At 42.2% G+C, this 24,691-nt stretch overlaps 1 protein-coding gene across 4 annotated transcripts in view; it reads left to right on the forward strand.

The window, feature by feature from the left end:
* TOR3A (torsin family 3 member A) overlaps window positions 1-23,419 on the forward strand; it is a 35,063-nt gene extending 11,644 nt beyond the window's left edge. For 3 of the 4 annotated variants that reach the window (XM_042463933.1, XM_042463932.1, XM_042463931.1), the window contains exons 4-8: window positions 11,481-11,746; window positions 12,435-12,610; window positions 14,451-14,575; window positions 19,042-19,191; window positions 19,352-23,419. In XM_042463933.1, coding sequence (XP_042319867.1) covers window positions 11,481-11,746; window positions 12,435-12,610; window positions 14,451-14,575; window positions 19,042-19,191; window positions 19,352-19,602 — 968 coding nt within the window. In that variant the 3' untranslated portion in view covers window positions 19,603-23,419. The remainder of the gene's footprint in view (window positions 1-11,480; window positions 11,747-12,434; window positions 12,611-14,450; window positions 14,576-19,041; window positions 19,192-19,351) is intronic. The other variant, XM_042463934.1, reaches the window with a different exon arrangement.
* Window positions 23,420-24,691: the final 1,272 nt, after the last annotated feature.

Here is a 24,691-nt window from a genome sequence, read left to right on the forward strand (position 1 = left end):
CAAATTTGAGAGATTTTCTTCTCACTAGGATAATTCTACAGTCTTTTGATTGTAGATTTATGTACTTTCCCCAGATCCATTATAATTCTCCCAATTTTAAAGTATGAGGCGACAAATACTGCATACCGTATTCTTAGCATAGCTACTGTGTATATTAGATTTACTCAAAACAGTTACAATAGTGGTCATTTTATTCTCAACTATATACTGTTGTGAAGACACACCCAACTAAAGGTGGTGGCAGGTTGAGATGATTTCGATTTGTTGCTCCCAGGTCGGCTACCTTTGCCTTCATCTCCTCCTCCCTCCACAGTGGTTTCCTCTTCACTGGATGAGGTATGGATGCTGTCAACGGAGGCTTCCTTTTTGCGGATGATTCTCCGGTGAGATGAAGTGCTCGAGCATGAAGAATGGGTGTACCATGTGCTCTTTACTCCCTGCTCTTCTTTCTGAGAAGTGTGCATGGGATTCTTCCAAATGTCATAGTCTTTGCACAACTTGCCACATTTGTTGCAACGAGCCTCATCAAGACTGGACATATAAGAGTCAGCGACATAGGGACAGAAAGAATCATCCAGCTCTGAGCTAACCTCTGGGTTCTCTGTTGATTCCAATCCATTGACATGGCTGATGCTTAGTTCTTTACAGGGTATTTTATTCATCAGGCTGGACTTCTTGATCTGTGTAGACCGCTGGAGAGTCTCATCATTGAGCAGACAGAAGTGGACTTTCATCTCAACAGACAAGCTGCCATCCTTATTCACATGCGCTTTCTTCTCTATGTCATCATTGACTAAGGAATGGGCCAACCCTCCAGTTTTAGTGTATGCACAGTTGCGTGGAAATGGAACGCCATTCTCCAAGGACATTGTTAGGCCATTTGTGGAGGATTTTTCTGATGACCAGGAAAACCTTGTAGACCAATTGCTCAAGGATGATCATGGGTGCATCACACTCTTTTTGGTTTCCAGTCTGAAGTTTATTTCTTGGTTTTCGCTATTGTTGTGATCAGGAACATCTAACTCCATCAGGAACTTTGGACCGGTCAGCCAAGTGGAAGACTGCACCTTTTGGGCTGAAGCTCCTCTTGTAGCAATACCAGCTGGATTTAATTCAGAAGGAACATATTTCCATTGACTTTGTTGAGTACAAGAAAGAATTTTATTTTTTGCTCTCAAATATGCTACTGCGGCAATTGCTATTTCAGAGGCATCACAAAAAATGTGTAGCTCATAAACGGTATTTGGTCCAGGCTCTACAGGAAGATACTGTCTGGGCACAGTAAGGTGTTCAATGTCTTTGATCTGAGACGCCCAGGCCTTCCATGCTAAGTCTAGGGCTGGGGGCAGATTTTCAATCTCACAGATGGCTGGGAGGGAAAGGCCAAACAGCTTCCCTGATACAGGAGATGCTGAAGATGGTGGTGCATTGCCCACTGGAGCACATACTCCCTGCCAGAAGGCCCAGTTTATAATGGATCTTTTCCTTTTAAATGGCCTTTGGCTCAACTCATTCAGCTCATGGCCAGTGGCCAGGCGGCTTGGCTTGAGAATGAACTGGCACTGAAGCTCACAGGCAGCTGTTCCATCAGGAAGGCCCCCTGAAGGTCCAGAGGGTAAACACAGCCCTTTGATCCCTGCATCTGAGGAAAAGTGTCACAAATGTGGCTCATTTTGATTTCAAATGGATATTCGTGTCCAATAAGGGAATACGGAACATCTTCTTTCCCAGAATTCACACACAGCTGATAGTCTTTTCCACAGCCATTAATTTCAAGCTGCTGCAGGACCACGAGGATCACATCATTTGCTGTGTCCATATTGGTTACGGTTAAAGTTTTTGAATATGCACAGTTTCCAACATCCTTTGCAATAATCTTCAAGTGAATGCTCTTGGGGTAGTCTTTTGCTTTTTCTTCCTTTATTTGACTTTGAAAGGAAGTCAGCCACTTCTCTTTCTGTTCCACGGAACTGAAACTAGCAACGCAAGTTAGTGGTGGGCCATCCTAAAACGAAATACTTTTCCAGGCTAGCACTGTCCTCGCAGACCTCTTCCATACAAGATGTTGTCCATATTTCGGAAAAGCATGCCTGTCTCTTCAGTTTGAAATGCAACTGTGACTTGGGTTTGGCAACCACGATGGTATCAGTGAAGAGGAATATGTGACATTCCTGGGTCTGTAGGCCTGTCTTTAGTTGTACACGTCCAACCAGAAGGAATGTTCTGGTGGGACAGAGGAAGGACTGTACAAGTGGACATGTCTCTGGACTGATGGGGGAGAAGCAAACTTCCCTGGCACTTGAGTTGAAAACTATTTTCACCTTTTCTGGTTTTTGTGGGTGAGTTACCTTATAAGAAGACACTTCTCTTCCCCACCTCTCCTGGAGCTGAAAGGGTAGTTTTTGGAGAATCTGCCTCTGTGTGATGTATTGATCTAAACAGGCTAGACCAGGTAACTCTGGATTACATTTTGTAGACTGAAGTTCAACTAAAAGATCACTTAAGTCCCAAAGTTGACGGTAGTCCTTTGACTTGAGAATTGGGAACTTATAAAGCCGGTTTAGTAGATATGCTTCTATTTCTGTTGATGCACCATATCACTCCTCTAATCTGTTCCATGCTGTCTGCAACGCCTTAACTGGATCTGACACGTAGGCCGCATAGATTCTCTGGACCTGAAGGGATGAGTTGGGGCCCAACCATGCCATAAGTAAGGTGAGCTCCTCATCTGCTTGCAGTTTCAAATCTCTAATGGCTCTCTGAAAAGTTACCTTCCATAAGATAAAGTCTTCAGGAAGGTCTGAGAATTTCTGGACTCCCTTGTCTCTAAGGTCCTTCCTGGGAGTTTACGAACATGAGTGGTGAACAAGACTCTGTGAAGGTGGGAATCGTCTCTGCAGGCTGGAAGAAGAGTAGACTCCTTTTAGTTGGCAAATCAGCTTGACTGGCAGGCAAGTCCATAGATTCTCTAGGCCTGTAAGTCTTGGGGGCTTCAGCAGCTGGGGCTTGCTGAATGGCTATGCTAGCATGGCTGGGAATTTGGCTCCCCGCCATGGGCTTCTGGTCTCCAAAGGGTTCATTGACTGCCATATTTATAGGTAGACAGTCACGATGGATGATCTTTTCTTTGCAGACAGATTTTTCTGTAGGCTGAGGCCATGGAATGGCAAGCAATTGTGTCTTGCTAGCATCTAAGTTAGGAGGTGACTTGACCACAGGGTCTTGTGGGGAGCTCTCATCCACAAGGAACAAGGTAGATATCCTGTCTCTAGGCTCTTGTGTAGGAAGCAACCTCATGATTTCTTCACTCAGATCATCCTGGAAGGTCTTGGCTAAAATCCTGGCCTTTATGGACTGTTTTGAAGCCTCCTTAGCCTTGAGAAGAACTTTCTTTTCATTCTTAATACTGTAGCAGGTTTTTGCCTTTCTTGTTCTGCTTTAAGGGCAGCTTCTTGCTTTTCTTGCTCTGCTTTGAGGGCAGCTTCTTGATCAACCTCTTTCTAAATCAACCTCTTTATGAGAAAAGGTAAGCTCTTCGCTGGCCATTGCTGCTTCTGCTTCGGCATGCAATGTTTCAAACTTTAATTTCATCCTTTCTACTTTGAATTGCTGGGCTACCATAGACGAACTCCAGCTAGCATGGGAAGAAGAAATGCCACTACCACCTTTACTGGAGTGGGAACCATGCCTGTGGGAAGAAGACCTGCTGGTGTGACAGGTTTTTGACCTCTTTGTACTTTGAGGCTTCCCTGGGTATATTCCTTTGCTGGACTTAGCACTGCCGGCAGGGGACTTTTCACTCTCTTTATTAAGTTCTAAGATCTGCAGCCGGAACTTGATTGTGTCCAAAACTGCACTATATTTTTTTTCTTTATCCGTGACTTCTTCCAGGAACTGTTTTAGTCTGGATTCTGCATCGGGATTGTTAATGGTTTGAAGTGTTTGGATCCTTTTATTCACCACTTCTTTCCACAGGTTTGTCTTGGCTGGGAGAGAAGAATGTTTTTCTCTCTTCCCTTCTCTTTCCTCGATGAGTCATTTTCTATTCTGCAGGCTGGTAAGAAAAAGGCAGGCGGTCTCTCTGTTTGCAGCGCCCAGGCAATGGCCAGGGGCAGCTCCAGCATCAGACAGCTGTGCCTTTGCTGCCCATTATCCAGGTCAGGGCAAGTTTGCCAGTCAAACAATCTGCTTGGTCTCATCTCACTCCTGGCCCCTTTCCAGTCGGACACAGTAATGACGACATTGGGTGTGTTTCGACTCTTATGGAAGAAACTAAGATCTCAGTCTCTCTCTTTTTTTAATATGCCCCACCCCAAGAGAATTATCTGATCATGTCCATCTTTTCTACCGTCTTGCCCTCTACTTTGGCTTTGTAGTAAGATCATATGAACAGTTGTAGTAGACTCAGTCCTATGGGCTCCAAGTATTCTCGTTTATCATAGGCAGCCCTTATTTTCACATACGTATCTGTGGCCTTTTGAGGAAGTGCTAAAAATGTTTTTAGAAATTGTTAGCCTGCATGTGTGCACCCAACGGTTTTCACTTAATCCCATTTCTACGTCTTTAAATTTTAAAATTTAGTGACAAAGGATTCTACTTGAGCCTGTAATTCTGTGGTCACCTGTCTATTTATGGTGTCCCTATGCATTTCATAAGATTGTTTTAAGCGAGGAACACTCAGAGAGTGGTTTTGCAAGTTCCTTCCTCTGAAATATATCCTACTGGACCTGAATAATGGTTGTTGTGTGCCTTTGTTGCCCCAAAACATCTGGGAACCACTGGTTTATAGGTAAAATGTGAAAGCATTTTTATTTAGCAAAGAATTTAGGGGCTGATACTAAAAAATCTAGTCAATCTTTTCAATCACCCTCTTTTGCATAGTATTTGCTATGTTTTATTACATAAATAATTATGTAATAAATAATTACATAAATAAAAAAAATTCGGCCATTGAGGGAGAGAGCAGGCCGGCCCAGTGTCATCAGGGGCTGGCCTGAAGACAGAGTGCCCTCCCTCCATAACTGTCATCTTTCGGCCGTTGAGGGAGAGAGCAGGCCGGCCCAGCGTCATCAGGGGCTGGCCAGAAGATACAGTGTATCTTAATTGTAGATTTTTCTTATACTGTTATATAATTTTCTTGTACACCGCTATGATCTATTTGGAATAGCGGTTTATAAATAAAACATATTATTATTATTATTATTATTATTATAAAGTGGGTTTGATTTTTATATTGAAATTAAATAAAAAGCCTTGAAAGTGAGAAGGTGACATGTAAATTGGAATAATAATCTGAAGAAAGAGATAAACTTGGTTCTTTATTTCCGTTTTCTAAATAATTCATGATTGTATGTATTTACCTGTATTTAAAGTCAGCAGTTCTAAGCTTTGCAAATATAATTTGGTGAAGGACCTCATCTAAGTCTATAATACTGACTAGATCTAACTTAACCACACAGTTATTGACACTGTACAACTGCCATAATAGATTTTTTCCCCATCTTTTCATTTGTGTATTGGCTTTATGGCAATTCTTCACAAGAGTTTGAACTTCTCTGTCTTTAAAGTTTAACCTATTTTCCAGTCTGGCAATCTCGGTGTATAGATCTTCCCGTTTTAACTTTATGTTATCAATCTCCTTCTGATCTTTATTGACCTTTTGATGTAGAATCTCATTTTCTTGTTTTAACTCATATAGCTGTTCTTGTACCTTTTCACTTTCCTGTATCAAAGCCTCTTTCTCTCTCTCTTTTTGACTAAATCTCTCATTTGTTTCATCTAACAAACCCCGTAGCCTGATACCATCTTCTTTATATCTATGTAGGAGCTCTTTATCACTAGTTGAGGACAGTTTTATCTTAGAAATCTTATCTTCTAATTCTGAAATAATCTTTTCTTTTTGATCTAACTTTTTCTTCATAGAAACAATTGTTTCTGTTTTTCCTTCCATAAGGCTTTGTAAGATCTGGTTTTCTAACTCCAGTTCATTTATTTATCTTTTAACTGTATTGACTATTTCGTCCTGTCCCTTAGATCTCTCCTCAGCTCCTAAGTTATGGTACTTCTTAAATATCCGCATGTGTTGGTTTAAATAATTCCCAATAATACAATCTATTGGGATTGAATAATATATTGCAAATTTCCATTGCAATTCCTGACCTCGGAAGGAGATATTTACATTGGCAACTGGTACTGGAAATTCAGGGCCTCCTAAACCCTTTAAAACCATTGTTTCTTTTGGGCACACATCATGAGGTTGTAGTAAGTGTGATTTAACTATACACACCTCAGCCCCTGAGTCACGCAAACCACACACCCAGTTCTTATTTATTTGTATCAATTCTCTATGTTCTTCGGTTTCTAACGCCTGAGGCAAATTTATTACAAATAAACAAGGTTTTGGAGACGTCTTTCTATTGGCGTCTGTTATTGTTTCAACTGTCGTTTCTACAGCTACTGCTGCCTCTGATCGATCTCTGTGACAACATTCTTTTATCTCAGGTCCCACTGATGTTATGCAATAAGCTGATTTTACTTTGGATCTGGAATCATCATCAAATAGTGTTGGGCAATTATATCTTAGGTGCCCTAATTTCCCACACTCATAACACTTTTTTGGATTGCCACCAGACCAATCCTTTGACCAACTGTCTCCTTTATATTTCTCCAGGTCCTTTATTTCCGTGCCTATCTTTTTTCTCTCAACTTCAGGACTTTTCTTGTCTTGTCCAGGTTGAAAGTTTCTATACCTCTGATCCATTCCTGTCCATTTCCCCTCAGTCCAGGGCCATTTCCTATGATCCCCCCGATTAAAGCCAAGGTGTCAATTATCTTGGCCACTCAACTACGGTTTTAGATTGTCGGTCCTGAACCAACAACCTATAGTCCTGGGGAGAATGACGTTATAGAACTGTTCCAGTCCTATCAGATGATGTAGTTCATCTTTAGTCGTTATTTTGGACCCCTCAATCCAACTTTTCAATAAATAATCTAATCTACATCCTAGCTGTGTATATGTTTCATCGCCTTTCCTCTTAATTGCCCGAAACACTCTTCGGTGGTGTTTGGGAGTTAATCCAAATCGCTGTTTTACCATTTCTTTAAACAGTATGTAATCTTGGGCTTCCTCTGGCCTCATTTCAGCATAAATTTCTGTCAGACCACCACTAATTTATGACCTCACATAGCTCATCCGCTCCTCTTCTTTTACATTCAGCTCTTTACACGTTCTCTCAAAATTAGTAAAGAAGGACTCAATATTGTCTCCTTTATAAAATCATGGAAACCTCTTCATATCAATTTGAGGTATTCGATTCACCTCAGCTACCATTTGAGTTTGAGGGATTCCTTGTCCTAAGCCCCTCACCCGAAGCTCATAATCCATTTCTTGTTTCCTTAAAAGTCTCTCCCCATCTCGATCTTTTATTTTGGCCATTTCAGCTTCAATTTCTTTTCCCCTCAAAACCCTTTCATGTTCAATCCTATCCTTTTCTCTTTCTCATTCAAGTTCTTTTTTCTCTCAAAACTTTTTCACTTTCAAGTTCTTTTTCTCTCAAAACCCTTTCATTTTCAATTTTGACCATCTCAAGTTTGATCTTCCAAATCTCCACACTCTCCTGAGATTCAGATATTACAGTGTCAACACTAGCCACCATTTCTTCTCTGACTTCACCATTTCTGGCCCTGCTGGAGGTTTAATTTTTTTAGGAGGCATTGTTGATAGTATTTCCTTACGATTACCTCAAACTTTTACCTCAGGAAATACTCTTATTTTACTCTATCTCAATCGTGTCAAAAGAATCCACTTGGATTTAAAGTCAAACTAGTGATTCCCTACTTTTTACCCCTGACGTTTACCTCAGGAATCACAAAGTGTGCTTTTTCTTTTTCTGCTAGTCTCTTACTATTACCAATCCGTTTACCTCAGAGACTAATCTTATCTAGGGTTGTCAGTTGTCAAGTGATCTCCTACCAATTACCCTTTTCGATTTTACCTCAGAGATCACTCTTCTGAATCCAATGTCTAGATTTTAAACTGTAGGTTTTTGTTCCTTTCAGTTTAAACCTATTATCGGGTATCTGGTATTTCCACTCAGACCCCTTAACTTCAGCACACTTCTGGCCACCTGATTTGTCAAATCCAGGCACCCTAAAACTGCAACTTTCTTTTTCTTCCAGTCCCCTACAATTTACCTCAGCAAATTACCTCAGGGACTGGTATTACTTATCCGATCTAGTCAGTTTATAGGTAATCTCTTACACAGTACCCTTGACTATTACCTCAGAGATTCCCCTCACTGACTTATACCTCCTTATTTTATCTGCTGAACTTTTTACTTTTCAAGTTCAACTCAAATCTCGGGTTTCTGGTAACTTGAACGCAGAACCCAATAATACCACTTGTTTCTAGCACACTTCTCCTCAAGTTCTCCGCCACTGGATTTTTCGTATCCCGGTGTTGCTCACCAAATATGTAACGGATACCCTCCTTTTTATGGCTGGCGCTTGGACTTTTCCTATCCCACCGCTGCCACCAATTATGTAACGGATACCCAAACCACAATCCCTTTTCTATAATGGCAAACGCCTGGGACTTCTGTTATCCCACCGCTGCCACTCCATTTACTATTACGAACCCCCTTTCTTATGGGGCAGGTTCACCTTATTATCTAATATGGTAGCGTGGATATAATATATAGGACTGACAAGCCTTTAGGTAAACCAAAATAAAAACTTTATTGAACAAAGGGTTAAGGCAGATTTCCCTTGAACTAAATGATACTATATAACTGTTAGTTCAGGCACAGGTTACTTAGTTACATTCGTATTTTTTTACTTTGCTACTGTTATGTCGCTTTCCCCAAGTATTCCTCAATCACCTAAGGACTTTCCTATCCCTCTTTAGGCAATCCTTTTCCCTAACTCAGCCACCAAGTCTAACAATATCTTTTAAGATATAATGTAACCGAAACCCCTCTTTTAGAGTCCGGCTACCAAGAGTCTCTCTTTTCTAGACTCCCCCAAAACTAATACGGTCTCTCTCTGGACCAAACAGTTCCCTATCTAACTATTCCCTCAGGAACCCCTGCAACCCAGTCCTCTCTTGGACTTGACTGTTCCCCTCAACATTCTAAACCCCAACTGCCAGCTCAACTGCCAAGCGGAATGTTCAAATTCCTCATCTGGCACCTGATTGGCTCAGGGCATCTGCCCTCCGATTGGCTGTTTGGCAGTCAGCTTGTTACACATGCACTTGACCTTTAGCACCTGGGATAATTTCTAGGGCTTTTCCCCATGAAGTGGTGACATGTTTGCAATCCTTACTAAATTAGCCTTTTAGTTTATTGGCCAATGTAATCAACAATGAAAATGAATGGTAATTTAAAATTATGCTTCCTGTCTAACTTCCTAAAGATATTAAATCATGTTCATTTTTTAAAAATGTAAACCTTATTAACCACATTTTGCATTTTAATGGTTTTGTCTTAACCCTGCCTTCCTGAAACAGTGTATATTACAAGTGATGTTGCTCTACCTGTTCATAAAATGGAAAATAGTTAATGTTAGTGACCTAGTGATCGGAAGGGCATGGTTTTTACCCATTTAACCCACGTCAAAAAGATGCTGGTAAAATGGGTTGTTTTGGGGGCTGAATCTATTTATTTAGAAATACCATATTTTCCAGAGTATAAGACGACCGGGCGTATAAGACGACTCCCAACTTTTAAAAGAAAACTATAGGCTTTAGCCTATACTCAATGTATAAGGCTACTCCTCCTCCGCGCCGGCGCAGGGCTGCAGGCTTCTCAGGTCTCCAGAGGCCTGAGAGGCCGGCGGCCCCGAGAGCACGCGCGCTGGCTTCTGAAGGGCCTCCGAAGGCCCCTCAGAGGCCAGCGCGGTGCTGCTGGCTTCCCAGGCCTCTGGAGGCCTGAGAGGCCAGTGGCCCCGAGAGCGTGCGCGCCGGCTTCTGAAGGGCCTCTGAAGGTGCGAGATTTCGCCGCCATTTCCCCTCCCAAATGGTGGCGCCCAGAGCGGCGAAAAGCCGCAACCGGCGGCGGCAGTGGCGGCAGCAGGAGGCCTCAAAGGCCTCCGTGGGCCGCATCCGGCCCACAGGCCGGAGGTTGCCAACCCCTGCACTAACTAGAATGTGTTCCTAATCTTAAGACCAAAACAGATGGCCCTAAAGGGGCGCCTTGGTGCTGTCCCTTTAATTATTGCACCAGGGCTGTGGCAACCACACATCACAACCCCGATCTGGCTTTTTTCCCCATGCAAAAAGAAGTGGCAAAATCCTTGCTTCTTTTTGTGCCAGAAAACCACACCTTTTCTGTTGCTGCCACGGCTTTTTAGTGCTCCTGTGGTGTGTGGCGTCTGCATGCTGTGCCACTGTAGTAGCTGAAAAGCTGCCCCTGAGTGGGCAACAGAGCAACGTAATGCCAGCTTTGGGGCGGCATCAGGGAATGTGTCATGTGTATGCCACACTGCCAGGAAGCCAGCACATTGTGCTGTTCTGTACTGGCCCTTACTTACAGCTCAACTGGGATTTGTAGTCCTTGATGTTTCTGGGCAGCTGGAAGCTTGGACTCCATTGTCTAGGCCTACCAGTCCCTTATGCTCTACCTCAGGGCAGAGAGCTCCCCAAAGGCAGTCAAAAGAAGACTCAAGGCTTGTGTTGTAAGGAGGCTTGTTAAAACCTTTCTTCATAAGCATCTCGAAGATTCAAAGATTTGAAGATTCGCAGCCCAGTCCCAGCTCCTCCATCTCCTTGGTCAGTTGTCTTCTCTTCAGCTGTGAGGTAAACCCTGATTAGAATGCACTGCCCCCCAACATTTAGCCCTTTGATTTCTGGGGAGAAGTCCTCTGAAAGTGGAGGGATTTCCATTTATCCCAGGCAGTCTTTGAGCTTTTGCAAAGTTGTGATAGTGTTTTGAAGATTCTATCTCACCTACCAATGAGGCACAGAGTATGTATGAGGTGAGATTACCACTTGCATCCGGGACCCATCTCCATCAGGCTGCAAGTTATGAAAACTGGATAATGATGATTAAATATTCCAGCTCAGGGACACTAGGGTGCCAGAAAACTCCAGATCAACAGTTCAGTACTTCAGTTCTTAAATATCACAAACAAACTGATGTGGGTTCTTTACTGAGCTGTGTTTTATCCCCAATCTTCTCCTTAGGAACAGTGGCCAAATTAGTTCTCTAAGCACAATCACACCTCATGAGCTTCTGCCTTCTTTAGATCCATATTTTAAGCTTGGATATATTCACTTTGGACAAAAAAGTGGGCCAATATAATTGGCTATAAGTACCCCCCCAAAAAAAAGTTCTAACCTTTCTAGATCTTTATTTGGGTTAAAAAGAAATAGAATTCTCATCTTAGGAGATGAATTTCTAGTAAGGAAACTTTTGTCAACCCCAAAATGACATGAAAAGATCTTCTTCCCTCCCTTCCCTCCCATATCTTTTCCCTACTAGGACTGGATCTGGACCTGAGCAGGCGACTCCATGGACAACACCTGGTGAAACATGTTGTCCTGAAAGCTATTCAGGGCTTCCTGGAGACACCAGAGCCAGAGAAAGCACTGACTCTTTCCTTCCATGGCTGGACTGGCACGGGCAAGAACTTTGTGGCTCGGATGATCGCAGAGCATTTGTACCAGGATGGCCTGAAAAGTGATTGTGTCAAAGTCTTCATCTCCCTATTTCACTTCCCTCATTCCAAATATGTGGACATATACAAGGTGAGAACACATTTTTCAGAAGAAGATAACAGGTATGCCAGGTAAACTATAGAAGGGAGTTTCTGGTGCAGCTCTTTTGTTTTCCCATTTCCTGGTGTTGACATGAACTTTGATCCTCTGTTCATAACATTTTATTTTGCACTAGAATGCAGACAACACACTGTGTTCCATTTTGTGTTTTAGGCTGCATCCAAACTACAGAATAATGAAGTTTGGCACCACTTTAACTCTCATAGCTCAGTGCTGTAGACTCCTTGGAATTGTAGTTGGTTGTGGCACCAGAGCTCTCTGACAGAGAAGGCAAAACTACAATTCCCAAAATACCATCGCATGGAATCATGGCAATTAAAGTCACGTCAAACTGGATTATTTCTGCAGTGTGAGTGCAGCTTTAGAGATTAAATCCAGTTATCTTCTTAGCATGAGTAGGCCTATTAAATTGGTAGGGTTTACACAAATATGGTACTACCATTCAGCAGTAGATTGAGTGGGTCTGTGAGATTGATAATTGAATTTAGACCTTGGTTGTTTAATCTGGAGATTTGTTCTAAAAGCTTTTGTAGGAAAGCATTGCATTATTAGTTATTGTAAACTACCTTGTGACAACTATACCCTACATGATGGAATATAAAAATATTAAATAAATGTCCTGCTGTGTAACTCACATTGCTTTCCTGTGCCCATTTAGGTCCAGCTAGCCAGAGAGATCAGTGAGACAGTGCAGCTCTGTGAACAGTCCTTGTTCATCTTTGATGAGGCAGAGAAACTTCATGCTGGCCTCTTGGATGCTATAAAACCCTATGTGGATCATTATGACAGCATTAATGCAGTGAATTATCGACGGTCTATCTTCTTATTCCTTAGGTGAGGAATAAGGGGGTGGGATTCAAAGTAAGGTTATCTTTCTAAAGGAAGTATTAAAAGGCTGTGCATTCTGGAGAGAGTAGCCAGCCAAAACAAAACAAAACATGTGAAGGAAAATGTAGTGATGCATCCAGACTTCTGCTAGCATATATGTTTGATGGCCCTTTCTAGAAAGGGACATGGCTTTCTTGCCATTTCCTGAGCTACCCTCATCTTCAGCTTTGATTGTAAAGCTATTCAAACTGGGGCAATAAGAACTGTATGGGAACCTGTTTATGTATGTTAGTATTATCCCCCTTGTGAACAATAAACTGCACCTGCGCACACCACCAAGGCCTATGGCTTTAGGGGGAGCAGAATCTTGTCTTGTGATATGACTGCGCATAGTTTTTATTGGAACTCACAAGTATTGTTTAGAGAGAACAGAAGCAGCTCTCTCCCTGTTTCATACTGCATATGGCAGTCCCTCAAAATGGACTTTCTCCTGGCCAACTCACTAGCATGCTGCAGTTAGAAAATAATTAATGGGCCTGATGGTAGGAATGGAAGTGAAAAGGCACAAGTCCCTTTGTTTCAGAATGGAGGAAGAAGACCCTTATCCCAGTCAAAATATGCTGCTTTTCTGAAACTTGCTCTTGAATCCTTCCAAGACTGCATATTTGAATCTCACTCAATTACTTGCCTACATTCTCTGAAATTGGAAGGGCTCACAACAGTTGTTCCTGATATGAAAAACAAATTGGCCTGTTTTAGCATTTCTCACACATGTGCCCTTTGGAACTAGTGGGATCCAAGCCAATTCTCTTCTGTTGACTTTTGTGAGTGCCTTGGGTGAGTGCCATCAGTCTAGCACCTTTTAAGAATATGCCTGGGAGCTTAAGAAAAGCAACTGGAACCTGATTCATATCCTTCACAGATGGTGTCACTCCAGAGTTTATTGGGCTATACCTCCCATCAGCCATAGTCAATGGTCAGGGATGATGGGAGTTTGTCTAACTACATCTGGAGAGCCACAAATTGACCTCCACTAGTGTAGAGATAGCCCAACTCATTAATGTAAATAAACATATCACCTTCTAGGCCTGATTATTAAACCATGGCATTATCTTACATTCTCCCTGCCTCAGTGGTAATCCATTGCCCTGGCTGCAGCCTTAGTGAAGTCTTTTACTAGGTGCAGTTCTTTAAAGGTACCACCAAAGTATCATTGGTTTACATTTCACCTCAGCTAGTAACACACTAGGCTGCTTTGGACAAGTCACTGTTTTTCAGCCTCAGTCTATCCAGTCTCTAATGCAAGACTGACTCACGTTACAGTGTTCTGGATGGACTGCTGACGTCAAATATCATGCTTTGGCCATGTGAAATGATGGTATTGTGTTAGCATCATATAACTCATTGCAAGTTGATCATCTTCAGCGTTGAGCCCCATGTTGTTTTTTGGTAAGGTTCTTGTGTTCTGCACAATGACTCATAGACAATAGATAGGGCATGCCTTCTATTCCAGTAGTGAATTTAAGAGAAAGTAGGATACAGATAATTTAAAAAATGAAATTAGAAAAAGCAAGCAGTTGTAGGTCCGATGAAAGGGTGTGCATTAAACTATTTTAGGGAAGGATTGTAGGCAAAACCCTCTTGCAACTCCTCCAACAATGTGCAACAGTATCTGAACCACTTCCACTCACCCTCTCTTCTCTGAGGGCAAACTAGAAAACTCTGATCCCTAATCTGGGAACATTGCCCATAGTACAGTGTCAGTTTTACAACATGATGATGATGTTATGGGATCACTAACCTCTGTTGATGAAACAGTGCTGATTTCCCCCCCCTTCTCATCCAGTAACACAGGTGCAAACATCATCAATGAAGTAGCACTAGATTTCTGGCGAACTGGCCGAGCCAGAGAGGAAATCGCCATGGAATTCTTAGAGCCATACTTACGGGCTGAGCTGATGGAAGCTACAGGTGAGAAGTTGCTTTTTCCTAACACTGTAGGTCACACTGCAGTCCTCTTTAGAAGCCGAAGGACTTTATTTCCAGAAATTTTGGAAGGGCCACTTCTCACACAAAGGAAGGATTTCCATTCCTCCATGCTTACTGGGTCGGTGCACCTATATCCAAAGAATTATTTTCCAAACACATTTTGAAATTCTGTTCCACAGAAGATGATAACTAAGTGTATATCTAAAATGGACTGTCAGGGTCCATTGTACAGAATTTTTGTCAAGCATATGTTCTGTGGCTACATGGTGTGTGAAATGACCCTATAATTGTATACTGTGTAACCTCCTGCAGGGCTAGCCATGTTAGTCTGTTGCAGCATAGAGTCTTCTCGTACTTTAAAACTGACACCTTACTGAAAACTTATAAAACTGGACTTGATGGGACTTAGAGCCCACTGAAATAAATGCATGAAATATTACTCTGAGCTGAAGGGTGTATGTGTGGGTGGGTGGGTGTGTAAAAGACAGTAAACAATGATGCCTGAGGGGAATTAAATGCAGAAGGTCCAGAGAATTATAATTAAATTAATTGGAGCCATTTGTAAAAAAGTACAGTGGGCCCTTCGCATGCATTGGGGTTAGGGGTTCAAGACCCCCCATGAAAGTGGAAAAAGTGCAAATAAAAAACCTCCACTGTATTTTTAGCTGAGAGAACACCTCTCTAAGAATCTCTGGTTCTCCAGTGTAACTTTATGGTTAACATCTGCCAGAAGCTGACCATAGAATCGGTGTTGCCAACAAGCCTCGAAGATATTCCCCGGAATATTTTACCAAAATCCCCAGAATTCCCTAATATTTACCAGAATATTCAGTTAAAATCCCTGGAACGAATTTAATTAAATTCCCCGGATTCTGGGGAATTCCCTGGAAATGGGCACGCTGCATAGAACTGCACTGGAGGACTTACAAATGCTTAGAGAAGTCTTCTCTCAAGGAATCCCTAGGTCCTCTACTACAGCTTTTGGTGAAATTTGACCATAGAGTCATGCTGGAGGACCTAAAGATTCCTAGAGAGAACATATTAATCAAATCCTTGAATAATCAAATCCACAAAAGTCAAAGCTGCAAATGTGGAGGGCTAATTAGTTGTTGATGGTATAGACATCCTGGTATAGCAAAACAAGTAACGATAAACGATTAGTTTGCAATCCAACATCCTCTTAGTATAACTTAAAGATCTGCACATGGACATACGTTACATGAGCTCTACATAAGCTCCAAGCAGAATATTGCAGCTCATGTTAATGACTACCGTAGGTGCCATTGCACATATGCAATAGATAATACAAAATGCACAACCATACATAGACAATGTCAAATCATAATGTTTTAAAAAAGCACAGAGAAATATGCTGTCTGCACAATTCCACTTCTGTCACTATCAGCAGAATATGTCCACTGTACATTGGTAACCGCATGCTTAGTGTGACTTGCACCTATGTATGTCTCTAACTGGATGCTACCCTTTATGTCAGTATTATAATTATCATTGCCTGGACCTTCTGTATTTCACTTCTCTTGGAGCTTTCTGTTTACTCCTTTGGCCCATCTGGCTCTCTCTTCCAAGATTACACATCAGATATCTGATGAAGTGAACTCTGGTCCCATGCAATTTATGCCATAACACATGTTAGTCTTTAAGGTGCTAGTAGGCCCTTTGTTATTCTCATGTATGAAATGTTGGAAATGCAACAATGTACAGCATTTAAAGAGTTAAATGTGTCTTATTAGAGAGAGCAGCACTGATAGCGCTGAATTATGTTTCAGTGACCTAGTCTCCTCATATACTAGCCACCTGTCCTAGTATCTCAGAGATATAAGCTGATTGATATTCTTAGGGCTCACTCCCCACTTATCTCTACCATCTCTCTATTATCTCACTGCTACAAAGGTGAAACTATTCCTGGTCTCTCCTGTCTCTGCTTAGTCTATCTTAGCACCATTAGAGAGATTTCCTATCTCTAATGGAGTTCTTATAATAACACTTTAGTTTGTTTCCTATAGCCATTGGTGTTATTATTCCTTAATCATAATAGTTAGCCTCTGAATGCACACAGTTTTTCATCTTTTCCAATGAGCCGTGTTATCTGACAATATCTCAAAGTATGATAGCCTCTGTTTATTCATTCTGGCTTCTTGAGTTAATTTGTTCTCAGATCTGTTTATTGGTCTTTTTGACAGTCCTCCATCACCACATTTCAAGTGCGTTGATTTTCTTCCTGTCCAACTTTCACACTCATATAAATAATAATAACAATAATAAATAAAACTTTTATTTATATCCCGCTTTTCTGTGACAAGACGATCAAAGCGGCTTACAACACGTTAAAATCCACATTTACAATGGGGCAGATGATTCTAGTTCCTTCATAGTTATCTTTTCAAGTCTTAGGGGCGAAACAGACCAGCCCAAAGGAGTGGCTTCTGGGCACCTCTTTGAGTGCCAGATTGGGGCCATGGCAACTGCACACCGTGGCCCTGATCTGGCATTTTCTCAGTGCAAAAAGAAGTGGCAAAAAGCCACTCCTTTTTATGCCGGGAAAAAGATGCCTTTGCCACTGCCGCATTGATTTTTTTCACATTTCTGCAGTGCACGGCATCTAACTGCCACACTGCCAAAACGCTGCCCACCGTGTGGTCAGGCATGTGGTGTGATGCTGGCTTGGAAGCGGAGTTGGGACATGCGGCATGCAGATGCCACACTCCCAAGCTGCTGGGACGCTGGCATATTTTGCCCATGTGTTTAGCCCCGTAGTCTTCTTTTGATTTCCTGAGTGCAGTCTCCATTTTGATTTATTACTGAGCCAAAGTGTAAAAAATCTTTGATGTCTTCATCATCCATATTTAAGGTGGGTAAATCATCTGTGGTCATTATTTTGTTTTCTTATTACTCAATTATGACCTTGCTTTTAAACCTTTTTCCTCTACTTTTATCTGTACTCATTTCAAAGCTTTACTCTTTTTGGCAAATAATGTGATGTCATCTGCATATCTGAAATTATCATGTTCCCTCCTCATTTTGTTTCTTCCTCACTGTCCATATTATATGTTCTGCATATAAATTAAATAGATAGGGTGATGAAATGCAACCTTGGCTGGCCCTTTTGCCAATAGGAAACCATTGTGTGTTCTAACAGTGACCTCTTATCCAGAGTATATGTCACAGAATCATAGAATAATAGAGTTGGAAGAGACCGCAAGAGCCATCCAGTCCAACCCCCTGCCATGCAGGAAATCCCAATCAAAGCATCCCCGACAGATGGCCATCCAGCCTCTGTTTGAAGGCCTCCAAGGAGGGAGACTCCACTACACTGTCATACATCTGGACAATGCAATCCAAAGATTTTCGTGATCTACACAATCAAAGGCTGTTTTTCTTATAAACATATTTGCCATGCTCCATTAACCAATGTATGGTTGCATTTTGATCTCTAGCACATCTTCCTTTTCTGGCCAGAGCTTGGACATCTAGCATTTCTCACTCCATATAGGGTAAAGTCTTAAGCCTCACTTTGCTTGCATGGGAAATTGGTGCAATAGTATAAGTGTTACTGCAAGATTGGCACATGAATACAGTCGGCCCTCAGTATCCGCAGGACAACTGGACCCCCCCCCCCAAAACAGATACCAAAATCTGCACATGTTCAAGCCTGCATTGTCCCGAATGGTGGTGCATGTATTAGGGACAGCCCCTGTTGTCCTGTGATGGTGCATACATGTGGCCATATCACCATTGGGGACAATGAGCCTTAATGGCAGCATGGCCACATGCACATACCGCCATGGAATAATGGGGGATGTCCTTAATGGTGGTGCGGCCATGTGCATGCGACACCATTGGGGACAATGGGTGCTTGCCATCTCCAGATGCTTGGATCTGTGGATGGCAAATTTGTGGCTATTGAGGGCAGACTGTATTATGGTTACTCTTATCTAGTGGTTACTGTATCATTGGCAAAAATCCTCTGCTAATGTCACCGCCATCTGCTGCTTCCTAGTAACATCCCTGCAGGGCTTTTCTGTTGCCATCATCACTGGAGCTGTCAGTTCTCTTCTGCTGATGGGGATGAATTCATCTTAGTGCCTGATGTCTCCACTTTGAGGATTCCACTTTGGGTGACCCTGATAGGAATCCAACCCTTTCATAAGGTCTAGTCTTCTGGCATTGTTACTCTCAGCTTTTCCAACAGACTTAAACCCCCTCACTGCAGTAAGGTGTGCATCTGAGTGAGGGCACTCTGTCTGTCTAGTTTTATTAATAACTCTGGCATGTCCAATTGGCCAGTGGTGAAAACTGAGGTGCCAATAGCAGAATATGGCTTAGCTATAAGTTTACAAACTGAAAAACCTGTCTAAATAGAGAAGTTTGTGTCTCCAGTTCTTTAGCACTCTGTTTTTACACCCTGAAATTTGCACACTTTCTTCCAGTGAACCCTCTCCCAAATGGATCATGGTGGAAGAAAACAGAGGTGACAGCCAGGAAACCAAGGATGAGTTACACAGAACTGTTTTCGGCTCCTGTGGGATCTTTCAAGAGAACCCATAATGTTTCACATGCTGAGGAACAAGGCCTCACAGGTGTGCTTCCACAATGCTCACTTACAGAGAAGATTTAGCTGTGTACACCATTATGTACACTGATGGTGCTCTATAACCAACCCGCCCAAGAAAGCAAATGTAACCATATAGGTACAATGCTGTGGAGATTAATTCTTTCTCTTTTATGTTTTTTTTCCAGATAAGGATTATACCTACAATGGCCTTCTAGGAGATAACCTCATTGACTTTCTAGTGCCTTTCTTGCCCCTAGAATACCGCCATGTGAAGCTGTGTGCCCGGGATGCTTTTCTAGCTCGGGGCCTTCCATTCACTGAAGAGGCACTGGATGAGGTTGCAAGGATGATGGTGTTTGTACCCAAGGAGGAGAAACTCTTCTCTGCCCAAGGCTGCAAATCAGTCTCCCAGCGTATAAACTACTTCATACCCTGATGCTGCGGGATCTCACTGCACAAGTACTGCAACATGCAACCTGTTTCTTGTTGCACAAAGGCCCAGTACAGTATTGCACTGTGATTAGATACTATATTTCCCTACTATGTGGGCGTTACTGGGATACAAAAAAGAGAGAGAGGAGATTGAAGAAATTGCTACAGGCAAATAGAGCTCCTGTGAATAAAGGAATGCCATGTAGCTGGAGTCTACATGAAAGGTGCTAATGAAGAAGAAAACCATGCCTTTGGAACACTTACCCTTATTCATTGCCCTGAATGGGTGTCTTGCAGGGAGACATTCCAGCTGCAAAAGGAGTAAAGTTTCTTCACATTATGTACAAGATTGAGACTGTTTTCCTGCTTGGATTGTTTTAAAGATATGACTGAATGAGGAACTAGAATGTTTGCTTACAATACAATAAGCTACTTCCTGTTCCTGTACCCTTGTACAGAAATTAGGCATGAAGGAAGCATCTTGCCCTCACTGCAGAGGCATTGCACCCACCCTTTCTATGGCTTAAAAAGGTACTTAAGATTTGGCAGTTTAAATGGCATAAGGGTACTGCTTCATATTTATGTGCTGAAGAACTGTGGTCCCACTATGCCTCCTGGAACATACCCACTCTACAAAGAATGGATTTTCTACCAAGGACTTTAAAACTGAGAGGGTCATGGTGCTTTGCGTTGGGGAGGTTAAGTGACAAAAGCCAAAAGTTCAGGATCCAGTGTGATGCACTTCCAACCTGGCACTGAAGTTAAGCAATAAGCCTACATACAGTCAGTACGATAAAAGTAAACTGTTTGCATCAGCTAGTGTTTGATGGCACTGCAAACCTACATCTTTGCAAACTAAAACTTGGCAGTTACCCAGTTTGTAGTACAAAACACAACCGGTAAACTGGCATTCAGACTAGGGTATTTTTTGGGCTAAGAGGTAATGCTGGTCCAGGTCAAATGTACTCTAGTTTAGGCCACCAGATATGAGTGTAGTGCAGAGGAGGGATCATTTTGGCCCTCCACTAGTTGGACTATAGTTTCCAATAGCCTAGAAAGCTTTGTGAGTAGTGAGACATACTTCTGGATGACTGTACACTTTCCACCACTATTGTAGTTTCCTTAGGGATTCGGTATATCACCCAGAACTATGCAGCTGGTTGCAGAATATTAAGTATAATAATGAGTACACCTTCAAACTTCCACCCACATGCCCTATACAAACATTAATGTAAATGTTTAGTGGTCTGGACCACAGGTGTGGTTGGTGCAATCACACCTTCCACCACACATACACCCATTAATCCAAATTAGGAATCTTTTCCCAGGGGAGCCATAACATCAGTGCCATACATTTTATGGATAGCAGGGGTCAGCATCTAGGATTTTTTCTTTTCTGAATTCTGAAGATACTTGACACATTTCAACATTTTACATAATGCAAAACTTGCATTTAGCTATTCATTTGGCTTGCAACTATCTCCATGAAAATTGTGAATGAGAGACATGCCTTTAGATGTCTGTACATTGGCCAGAACTAATAATAGACTTGCATTTCCTTTGTTTGCTGAGTACAAGTGCTAGCCAAAGAAAACACGATAAGGTATTTGCTGTCTGGGCTTACCTGCCAAATGATAAACCACGTGTGATCAAGGCTAAAGTGACAAAGGAAAAGGAAATTGAACAGAACACACAGAAGTCTCTGACTGGTAGGTCAACAATGTTCTTTAACCTAGGCCACATTGTGAAAAAGAGTTTGCATTGCAATGCCACATCCATAAGAGTGATCTGCTGCTCAGACTTGTGAACCTCTGCCGCTGGGTTTGTAGCTGAAAACCTCAAATCCAAATTAAGTATTCTGTGGCTCAAAAACTTGGCAAAGTAGTTCAGTGCTGGTCAGACAATGTAGTGACATGGATAGCCTTGGGTCATGAGAAAATTGGATTTAGCTTCCATCATTAAGCTCATAGGAAAGCTGCCAGGTTTACCTCATTGTGCATGGTTTCTACAAGCATAATTGGAATAAGGGCATTTATGCTATCCAGAAGGTTTTGCAGAATAGTGTGATACAAGGATGATAGCCAGCACTCCTTTGAGGGAGACTTCTCTCCATAAAATTATTTGATTGTCCATCCTCCCCAAAGCCTGTGCTATGCAAATACCATTAGCCAACAGGAATCCTATGGTGAACTGGAAGCCTACCAAAACCCATTAGCTTTTGCATACATACTATAGAAATGACCAACATAAGAAAGACCACATTCTTCCTTTGGTAGAATTGAGATTAAACATAGCACATTTTGGAGGATGGCAACTTTATTTTAAAAATAGGGAAACAGAAATTTGGGCGGGGAGAGACAGATAACCCTGTGGGTGTAATGCAGATCAGGATCCTGGAGCTACCTTTTGAAGTGGTCAGGATTCAACTATTCCTTTGTGACTAAGGAACAGCTACAGTCTTTCTCCCTGGAGTGCTTTTTCTTTTCGTATTTCCACTGTTGAATCACTGACTGCATTTCGACCTCCAGTGATTCACCTTACTGTCAGAACTATCCTGTGCAGCCTTTAATGGGGCTGAGATGGATCCCACAAACAAACGTTTGGCTCCATGACGAGCAGAGGAGCCGCCAGTCGGAACCAAAGGTCTTTCTGTGGCTTCCATACCAGCAGAAGCAGACAGCCAAGAAGATGGCATTTGAGGCCCAGGGGCCTGCACATGCAGAAGTGCCTTCAAAATGCAACTCTGTTTCATCTGATTTGAAGCATAAAGGCTCAAGTGGGCACAAGGGGCAACCACATGAGCTTCACCCAGACAACCAAGACACTTCAGATGTTCCTCACATCCCAAGATTCTAGTGCTACAGAAGTCACACTTTTTGGAAATCCCAGAGGACAAGAACAGTTTCAATCCCCAATGCTAGGCAACCCTTATGCAAAGGCCCCCATAATTGCTGTGGCTGAATCGACTAAGGAAGGCCATGACAAGACCAAAGACAGAGCACAATTCCTATTGATACTGCTGCAGTGGTGGACTAAAGGGAACTGGTGGTTTCACTGAAAAGGCCCCTAGGCAAGGCTGCTGGAGGTGGGTAGGCCTACTGACAAAATGCTTATGTAATGTTCTAGAAAGTTCTGAAAGATGCAATGTACAGGCACAGGATAACTCCGTTTATGTATATTATGAACAACTTAAGAATCCTCACTCAAGCTTTTCCTCTTCTTTGGCTCAGCTCCGTCCTTTTACACTCACTGCTCCATACATACTCTTAGAACTGCCTCCCTGAACATTTGCTGGTTGCTCCTTCCCTCGCTATTCTTCAATCACAATGAAAAACTTTGTTTTCCAAAGCCAAATTTTCGAATATTGGAAATTAGCATTACAATCTTGTGCAATTTTATATTTGTCCCTTTGCTCTATATTGCGCATATTGTATTTTTTGTATTTTATCTGGATAACGTTTTACAGTTTTATTGTATAGTTTTATATTTTTATTATTCCTTCTTTCCCTCTGTGTGTAGATATATTTTAAATTGCATGCCTTAGGCAGGACTCACTGTTTTTGGTTGTTTTACTTGTGTGCATTCACAGAGACCATGAAGAAGAAACAGTAAGACAGGCAAGCATTACTACTCATGTTACAAACAGGACTTGTGCTGAGAGACTGTGGCCATCATTTACTGGCAAAGACAAGGTTTTAACCAGTCATGCCAATGTGTAGTTCATTTGCTTAATCTCTAGGTTACATCAGCCTTGCCGTCTGGCTTTTATCATGATTGTTAGGTAATAATAATAATAATACAGCTACATCTTGGCAATACTACAGTACTACTGAGCCGGTTAGTCCCTATTCAGCCTTCGCTTATGACTTTTTGGGGATAGGTTTAAATTAATCACATTCTCTCCTCTTTAGTCGCCCAAGTGTTACTCTAACAAAAAAAAGGCATGGGTCAAACTGTTTGCCAATAAAATATTGCAACTTTTATTTAAAACAAAATGCAAATTGGCAAAAATCTTTGTGGAACAACAGCCAGAGGTAGCACCTCTAAGGGCCCTTATTTACATCAAGTTAACACTGTTTGCAGTTCACAGTCAGGCAATAGTGAGAATTTAAATTAGAAACCCCCCCCCTTCAAATATATTATAACAAATGAAAAACAAAACAAAGTAACAATTGACAACACTGGTAGTGTGGGTTCTTGTGTGATCAGCGTGTTTTCAGTTTCAACAAAATTTATCCTCAGTGACTTCAACTATTCGCTAATAAGAGTGCTGGGTTCATTCAAATCCTTACCCCCCTTTTCCCCGTACCCTCCCCACTGCCCCGGATGCCCACCACTTGCATCACACTCTCCCAGGCCCCTTCACCCTTGGCAATGACAGAAAAATTAGGCATTTCGAATATGCTACCCTTCCAGAACATGAGGAAAGGCCATATTTTCATTTCATGAGCATTACTGGGTTTAGCTGTGCAGAGCCAACTGCATGCAGTACTGGATTTGGAACAAGGGCCAGAAAGTGGTAGTTCATAAGCATGTTTGGTACTTACCTCACATTGAACACTTCTCACGCCTGCCTCACATGAAGGGCTAGGAGGAGATTTTTGGGGCATCATGCTCCAAGGCAGAACTATTAGAGGGGGATTTGGTCAGCGTGTCTGGTTACTGCTTAGGACCAGTTTACACTAATTATACTAATTCAGAAAAATCAGGTGTGATGCATTTCATGGACTGTTCCACTGAGGCTATGAGGAGGAGACACAGTACATACTATTACAGATCAGAAGAACAGAAAAAAAGCATGTCTGGAGGGCTAGGCTTGACTCCATTTCCCCCAAATACTAAGTTTTGAATGCTGTGCAGTGTTGCCAATGTGGTGACTTTCACATGAAAACGGGGACTTTTCAGAGCTTTTGGTGTGATTTTGGTGCCTTGCTCTATTTCAGTGCATTTTTGGTGACTTTTGCCCATTTCAGCTCCAGCCCTGACTCTGAGAGCGAGGCTGGCTACCAACTCTTTGGAGTGTTACACACTCACAGTTTTCAGCCAATCAGAGCGAGGTCTGGAGAGTGGTCACCGCCCCCGCCCTCAGGAAG

This window comes from Sceloporus undulatus, chromosome 4, assembly GCF_019175285.1.
Source record: "Sceloporus undulatus isolate JIND9_A2432 ecotype Alabama chromosome 4, SceUnd_v1.1, whole genome shotgun sequence".
NCBI lineage: Eukaryota > Metazoa > Chordata > Lepidosauria > Squamata > Phrynosomatidae > Sceloporus > Sceloporus undulatus.